The 8,500-nt window shown below is 40.0% G+C and overlaps 1 protein-coding gene across 2 annotated transcripts in view; it reads left to right on the top strand.

The window, feature by feature from the left end:
• Positions 1–227: 227 nt before the first annotated feature.
• LOC127425234 (histone deacetylase 9-B) overlaps positions 228–8,500 on the top strand; it is a 48,039-nt gene continuing 39,766 nt past the window's right edge. Inside the window, exons 1-2 of one of the 2 annotated variants that reach the window (XM_051670975.1) lie at positions 228–309; positions 3,249–3,336. In XM_051670975.1, coding sequence (XP_051526935.1) covers positions 3,315–3,336 — 22 coding nt within the window. In that variant the 5' untranslated portion in view covers positions 228–309; positions 3,249–3,314. Of the gene's footprint in view, positions 310–3,248; positions 3,337–4,230; positions 4,368–8,500 lie in introns of those variants that run through there. The other variant, XM_051670973.1, reaches the window with a different exon arrangement.

The following is an 8,500-nucleotide window of genomic DNA, read 5'->3' as shown; positions in this document are numbered from 1 at the left end:
TCAAAGCATTGCTCGAGCCAAGTTCCTGACACTGTCAGCATTTGGTCATCTTGAGAAATATCAGACTGTAAATGTCATGTGAGAAATCCCGACACCTCCTATAGACCAGTGCGCTGTTATTCTAGTCTAGTGCATCTTCTTCGCTATTGTGGAGATGCGCTATTTTTTAGAAAGTGTGCACTGACTGTTGCGCGCGCGCGTCTGAAGCCTTGAGAGTTATTTTTATGAATGAGTGTATGATCGCCATCATTTCTTTCATATCACCACACAAACGAGCAGGAACAGAGAAATACTAACAGAGTCTCTCAGGTAAGTGCAGTCTTCTTTTTTAAGGTTTTCATCGACAGATAGATAGATAGATAGATAGATAGATAGATAGATAGATAGATAGATAGATAGATAGATAGATAGATAGATATGTTGTGTTATTTAGGGTCATGCAATTATATGAAATTATGCATGGCATTATGCATGCATGCATGCCATCATATGCCATTATTTGGAGCAGTTTTAACACCAGAATCTGTCTAATAACACATTGCAATCAATAATGTACTATAAAAATACTCATTGTAATGCAGATGTAATTTCATTTTAATAATTGTTTTGTTGTTTTATTCTAATAGAAGGGTTTAGAGACCTTGGTAACAGGTAAAGAATACTGTATAACCACCATCTTTTCCTCATTGGATGCATGGGGGAACATCACTGCGCTATTAATAGAACTGACAGCATCCACACACTCACACTCACACACACTGAGGATGCCTCACAGAACCTGTTCCTTCAGTGCATCTCTGCTTTGTTTTAATGCAGTGGTGTGTTTTTACATAAAGATGAGACAGTCGGAAGCATGCACAGGTGGATTGTTATGGCTCCTATCCATGGCAACCTCAGAAAAAGTTCATAGGCTACATCAACAGGTCTGCTATAAATAGCAAAATAAATAACAATGAATGTGTCACAATCTGGCGCTATTATTGGGCATAAGGGAATTATATGTGTATAGGGGAGACCGGGGCTAGTTGTCACACCCCAGTGAATATTTCTTTGGAAGATTTTTTTTTTTTCAGTCGATTTCTGTATAACCATATTCCTTGAAGTCTTGACTAAAAAACAAATTTAGAACATTTCCACCTTTATTGCGCAGGAAAAGAAAGACAGTTCAAACTCTGGTGCATTTTTGGACTGCCGCCCACAATTTTTCACACTCAAATGTAAAAGCTCACCATTAACAAATCCTGGACAAATTGCAAAAAGTATAATTTTTCGGAGAACCCCCCCCCCCCCCCCCCATATAAAAAAAGAGACTCCAATTATTCATAAACAATATTGCATTTGTTTATAATCTTATGATAAATGTTTTTTTTTTTTCTAACTTTGTAAACATGTAATTCTGGTTCTGTTCACTCCATCTCACTTTGAAAAGTCTCATTTGATTCCACTAGGTGGCAGTAAGCACTAGAAATTTTTTTTTTCTCTATCATATTCCATCACAATATACAGATCTGAAATGTAGGTGGCGCTCTAACGCATTTTAGCCACAGATGTGCTCGTCCATAGACATTCAGTCTAATTTTCAGTTCAAGCACCACCCTCGTTTCATTGAATATCTCGGCCTCTGAGTGGACAAGAAGCTCAATATTTAGTCATTATAAAAGCTGAGATCCTCCTTTTTGTGATGATGTATAACATTTTATCATCAATAGTCGAAAACATATTTTCTGTTGATTTATTTTGCATACTTTTCCTGCTGGATGGCATATTTTGTTCTGGACATCTAAGATATAACATTGGATTATTCGGCCAAGCAAGCTCACAGACAAGTAAAAATGGCTATTTTTTTTTAGAAAACTCCCTAAGGTAAAAGCAGATATAAAGGTGCAAAAAAAAAAAAAATAAAAAATAAATATATATATATATATATATATATATATATATATATATATATATATATATATATATATATATATATATATATATGAGAATAAAAGAGACGTTTGTATTTGATGACTTACAGAAATCATATTTCACTTTGTGATTCTTTTGAAAATCTTTTGAACTGTGGTATTAGTGCAACAAAATAAACTGTACAGTCACATTCCTGAGAATGAGAGCTTTCATTTGATATATGACTTGTCCATTTATGTGCTATGTGAAGGACTTTTATTTTCATATAAATATTTCTACCCCATTACCTCTAGGGGGCGCTAATTTTCAATGCGACTGTTTTGAGGCTTATTTTGTTATTTTACGTAACATAAATGCAGAATTGCTGGAAAGTTCAGATTCTAACCTTTCAAATGATACCTCATATGCCTGACTGATGTATATGGAGACTTTTACGTTTTAAGTGTAAACATTTTCGTGATATAACGTCCCCCACAGAGTTTGCACACATTGTCACAGAGTCACACTATATGAGGTAAGTTGTCACAATGGAACTTGGTTCAATACAAGTTAAGCTCAATCGACAGCATTTGTGGCATAATGTTGATTACCACAAAAAATTATTTAGACTCATCCCTCGATTATTTAAAAAAAAAAAAAAAATAATTGCAGTTACAGTACAGCACTTACAATAGAAGTGAATGGGGCCAGTTCAGAAACGCTAAAATCTACCTTAATTATATAGTAAACTTTTGTCTTAATGTATGCCAGTGTGGTTTATAGTGTTCACTTGTTTACCCAACAGGTATTACAAAAATAAGATGATATTGGAATATCTGTTTATTTTGTATCTCTTTTTTTTTTTTTTTCATTTTCTCCCCAATTTGGAATGCCCAATTCCCAATGTGCTCTAAGTCCTCGTGGTGGTGTAGTGACTCTCCTCAGTCCGGGTGGCGGAGGACGAATCTCAGTTGTCTCTGCGTCTGAGACCGTCAATCCGCGCATCTTATCATGTGGCTTGTTGAGCGTGTTACCGCGGAGACCTAGCGCATGTGGAGGCTTCACGCTATTCTCCGTGCCCCCACCGAGAGTGAGAACCACACATTATAGCGACCACGAGGAGTTTAACCCAATGTGACTCTACCCACCATAGCAATCAGGCCAATTGGTTGCTTAGGAAGCCTGGCTGGAGTCACTCAGCACACCCTGTATTTAAACTTATGACTCCAGGTGTGATAGTCAGCGTCTTTACTCACTATGCTACCCAGACCCCCTATTTTGCATCTCTAAGGGTTGGGGTAATGAAGCTCAGTGTATTTGTGTGTGTTTCAACTGAAATGTTCTTCTCTCTGTTAAAGGACTTATGCTGCTAGTGCATTTGAAGACGCAGTCGACACACATCACTGACTGAACGCAACCCCACAATGAGCTTGTCGCAGGACTCAGGTACCTCTCCACTACTTACTATGGCATGACCTTTTGACCTATCCATTGCACGCCACGCACACACACACACACACTTAACTGCACTGTAGGGGCTGTTTTCAGGCCGCAGGTAAAGGTGATGTGACAGCAGTGATGTATATTTAGCCTCGTCTGGTGTCCGCCCGCAGCAGACCACGTTCTGGACATGTTTCTGGCTGGTTTATGGAGACAGATGGACGTCCAACTGACAGGTGGCACAGAGGAGGCGCTTTCAACACACAAATGCAGAGAGATTCTCCATGAAATTATGCAGTGATCATGCACGGATCGTACAAGGAATATTAGAAATATACAGGATTATTGCAATATTATTATTACACAAACAAAAGTAGTTCTACTCACAAACAGTTACACATGAACACACACAGACGCACACTCACAAAAAAAAAAAATCACGTATATACACTCATACTTGGGATGTGTCATGTCTAACCATCTCTAACTGCCATGTACTTTTGTCATCTAGCCTCAAGAAGGAGCTGTTGCATGAGTGTTCAAACCTGTTTCCATGTGTGTGCATCCTCCTTATAGCTCATGTTTCCATACTGTAGTACTACTTTTGCGGTATGTACGCTGTGAATGACCTACTTAATTTCTTAAGATGTGCAGTATACAATTACCGCATCCCTCAATATGCTGGACCTGACCTTCCATTTTCAGTGTGACGAATGAACTAGAATCAATATCTTTTTTCACATGATCTGTGTTTACATACTTGCGAAGAGAGTATGTTTATGGCCCTAGACAGGATACAGTACACACTGTACAGTATGCAGTAAGCAGTACCCCAGCATTTCATTCCAAACACAGCCAGATAGAAAGAGTGTATGGTCTTTATAGATAGAACAGGCTTTGTTTTGTTGTCATGATTATTTTTTATCTGTCCCCTTTTACCTTGGGAGTGCCTGTTTCTCTGCCACTGACTTGTGTAGATGACCTGTGTACAACACTGCCTTTGTTTTGTCTACAGAGGAAGACCAGGAAAGCTAAAGGTATGTGTCTGAATGTGTGTGTGTGTGTGTGTGCGTGTGTGTGTATGATCCAAGCCTCATTGCCAGCACTCAGTGCTGTATTTCATATTTCATATACTGTATTTACTGAGTAGATTTTGTCATTTTCTGAAGAAAATGTGAGCAGTGCTTTCCCATGCAAAACTCGATGCCACAAAGCTGTGTGTTGTGGGTGACTGCAACAATATTACTATGGTTGCTTAGGTGTTCTAAGTTGTCTTTAGAGTTTTGCAAGGGTGTTCTTTATGGTTGCTAGGCAGATGCTAGGGCGTTACTATGTGATTGAAAGGATGTTTTGGGTGGCTTCTAGGTGGTAGTTAGGGTATTCTGGGTGGTTGCTAGGGCATTACTATGCGCTTGCTAGAATGTTCTAGGTTTTTTTTGTCACTCTAGGTTGCTAGAGTGTTGCTATGTGGTTGCAAGGATGTTCTAGGTGGTTGCTAGGATGCTTTGGGTGGCTATTAGGGTGTTCAGGGTGGTTGCTGGGGCATTATTATTCAGTTGCTAGGATGTTCTGGGTTGTTGCTAGAGTGTTCTGGTTGTTGCTAGGGCATTACTATGCAGTTTCTTGGGTGATTTGGGTGGTTGATAGGGTATTTTGGGTGGTTGCTAGGCGGTTGCTAGTCTGTCCTTGGTGGTAGGGCGTTACTATGTGGTTGTAAGGAGGTTCTGGGTGGTTTCTAGGTGGTAGTTAGGGTATTCTTTGTGTTTGCTTGGGTGCTATGGGTAGTTGATAGGGTGTTCTTCGTGGTTGCTAGCCGGATGCTAGGTCCTTACTATGTGGTTGAAAGGATGTTTTGGTAATTTCTAGGTGGTTGCTAGGGTTTTCTGTGTGGTTAGGTCATTACTATGCAGTTGCTAAGGTGTTCTGGGTGGTTGCTCGGGTGATCTGGGTGGTTACTATGTGGATGCTTGGGTGTTTTTGGTGGTCACTAGGGTGATACGGTTGCCAGGATGCTCTGGGTGGTTGGTAGGGTGTCACTATGTGGTTGTAAGGATGTTCTGTGTGGTTTCTAGGTGTTTGATAGGCTATTCTTGGTGGTTGCAAAGTTGTTCTTGGTGGTTGTTAGGGTATTCTGGGTGGTTGCTAGGGTGGTCTGGGTGGTTGACAGGGCATTATTATGTGGTTGCTAGGATGTTCTGGGTGGTTGCTTAGGTGATCTGGGTGGTTACTATGCAGATGCTTGGGTGTTTTTGGTGGTTACTAGGGTGTTCTTGATGGTTGCTAGAGTGTTACTATGTGGTTGCAAGGATGTTCTGGGTGGTTTCTAGGTGGTTGCTAGGGTGTTCTGGGTGGTTGCTAGGATGTTTTGGCTGGCTTTTAGGATGTTCTGAGTGGTTACTGGGGTGTTACTATTCAGTTGCTAGGATGTTATGGGTGGTTGCTAGGGTATTCTGGTTGTTACTAGTATTACTATGTGGTTTCTTTGGTGTTTTGGGTGGTGGCTAGGGTATTTTGCATGGTTGCAAGGGTATTTTGGGTGGTTTCTAGGTGGTTGCTAGGGTGTTCTTGGTGGTTGTTAGGGTGTTCAGGGTGGTTGCTAGGTTGTTGCTGTGGTATTCTGGGTGGTTGTTAGGGTGTTACTATGTGGTTGCTTTGGTATTTTGAGTGGTTGCTGGGGTATTTTGGGTGGTTGATAGGTGGTTGCTAGGGTTTTCTGGGTGGTTGCTAACTTGCTAAGGTGTTCTGGGTGTTTGCTAGGGTATTCTGGGTATTTGCTAGGGTATTCTGGGTGGTTGCTAGGGCATTACTATGCAGTTGTTGGATGTTCTGGGTGGTTATTTTGTGGATGATTAGGTGTTTTTGGTGGTTACTAGGGTGTACTTGGTGGTTGCTAGAGTGTTACTATGTGGTTGCAAGGATGTTCTTGGCAGTTTCTAGGTGGTTGCTAGGGTGTTTTGTGTGGTTTCTGGGGCGTTACTATTCAGTTGCTAGGATGTTCTGGGTGGTTGCTAGGGTGTTTTTTGTTGCTAGGGCATTACTATGCGATTTCTTGGGTTTTTGGGTGGTTGCTAGGTTATTTTTTTAGTGGTTGCAAGGGTATTTTGAGTGGTTGCTAGACGGTTGCTAGTCTGTTCTGGGTGGTTGGTAGGGCATTACTATGTGGTTGTAAGGATGTTCTTGTTGTTTGCTTGGAAGTTCTGGGTGTTTGCTAGGTGGTTGCAATGGCGCTACTATGCGCAGTTTGGGTGTTTTGGGTGGTTTCTATGGTGTTTTGGGTTGTGGCTGGCAGTTGCCAGGGCATTACTATGTGGTTGTAAGAATGTTCTGGGTTGTTTTTAGGTGGTTTCTAGGGTGTTCAGGGTGGTTGCTTTGATGTTCTGGGTGTTTGCTATATTGTTAATATGGTATTCCGGGTGGATGTTGGGGCATTACTATGCAGTTACTTTCATGTTTTGAATGATTGCTAGGGTATTTTGGGTGGTTGCTATGTGGTTGCTAGGGTGTTCTTTCTGGTTGTTAGGGCATTACTATATGGTTCCTAAGGTGTTCTGGGTGTTTGCTAGGGTGTTACTATGCAGTTGATAGGGTGTTTTGGGTGGTTGCTAGGACTTTACTATGTGGTTGCTAAGGTTTTCTGGGTGGTTGCTTAGTCAAAAAATCCCATCCCCAAGTCTCCATTATATACTAGTCTTAGAGTTCTGTTCTAGTCTAGTAATAGTGATGCTTGCCTTTGCAAACACTAAAAACTGCTTGGGGGAAAAAAAGTTGTGATGCCATTTGCGGCCACAGAGGAACTACATCTCTGTCAGACATTAGGAATGTCTCTCTCCTGGGAATTGTGCTGTTTCTGGATTACAAAAAGATTTCCTCCATTTCCTAATTCATTCTGCAGTCCCGAGGGTTTTCCACGTCAATAGCCGCTGTTTTGTATCCTATTTTTCTTTCAACACTGGCCGATTGTCAGGTGTTTTCCCCACAGGGTAGTTTAGAGTTTTGTGGCTTTTAGTCCATGTCTGTTAGCGCTGAGGTCATCTATATGCTTGTGTATTCCTAAAAGAGTACGAAATTAACTTTTAACAGACATGCACTTTTACAATGTACAGTCCTTTTTTTCTGTGAAAATGGAACATAATAACGAACATAAGCATTTCTCATCAAATACTTCCAAGACCAAATTTTCTGAGGTATGCTATGTAATAAGTTGATACTTAAATAAAACAAACATGTTGGAAACTCCATTAAGTCTCATGAGCTATGAAAGCCCCTGAGCAATTAAATCATCCTTGGATGGATTTGATAACTTTCCGTCACATAATTTTAATTATGTAAATTTGATGCCCCAATGGAAATTAATCACAAAGAAAATCACCCAACTCTCACTGTAAATCCAACACTTTATGTCTTACTGAAAAATCAAAACCAGTATTTTCACTTCTTTAGTCCATGAACTTCAATCTTTGTTCTGCAGACAGTGAACTCATTTTGTTTATTTACTGATTAGACTTTTGAAAACAGGATGTCGCCAAATCTCCCTTTGAAATTAACCTGCTAATGGATTTACGGAGCTTAAACTGTCAAGAGAAAGAGGTAAAGAGAAGATTGTAAGAGCGAGGAGATGAGAACAAGCAGCCGGAAGATGATACAGACTCATCTGTTGCTCTCTGAAAGCTTCTTGCAGTCATTTCAAGTGAACAGATAAGAAGAAAGATCAAACAGCAGAAAAACAGACAATGACAGAAAGATTGTCCACAAAGGATTTGAGGCAATAGATTCTGACAAAGAAGGAGAATACGTGAGACAGAGAGAGATTCAAAGGGTACCGAGAGAGATAAGGAGAGAGACAGAGTGGTAAATCTTAAACATGTACAGGCCATATTTCAACCCCAAACCAATAGTATAAGAAATAAAATAAGAAATTGTTTGCATACTAAAGAAATGAAGTCTATTTTTGGACAATGAAGTAAGGCAAACCCCAACCCCCACCCCCCCCAGTAGGCTATTTTAATGTGGAAAAAAAGATATATTATTTAAACTGTAAAATAAAATTTTCAAAGTATGTCATGGTTTGGGTTGGGAAAAAACCATGTCAAAACCAGATCCAATTTTTAAAAATACCAAAACCTAATGATTTTTATGAAGTTCCGTTAAGGGTTTTTGAATGAGCATTCTT

The sequence above is a fragment of the Myxocyprinus asiaticus genome, chromosome 34 (genome assembly GCF_019703515.2).
Source record: "Myxocyprinus asiaticus isolate MX2 ecotype Aquarium Trade chromosome 34, UBuf_Myxa_2, whole genome shotgun sequence".
Classification (NCBI taxonomy): Eukaryota; Metazoa; Chordata; class Actinopteri; order Cypriniformes; family Catostomidae; genus Myxocyprinus; species Myxocyprinus asiaticus.
Note: the sequence above shows the minus strand (reverse complement) of the source record. Positions and strands in the feature narration are given on the sequence as shown.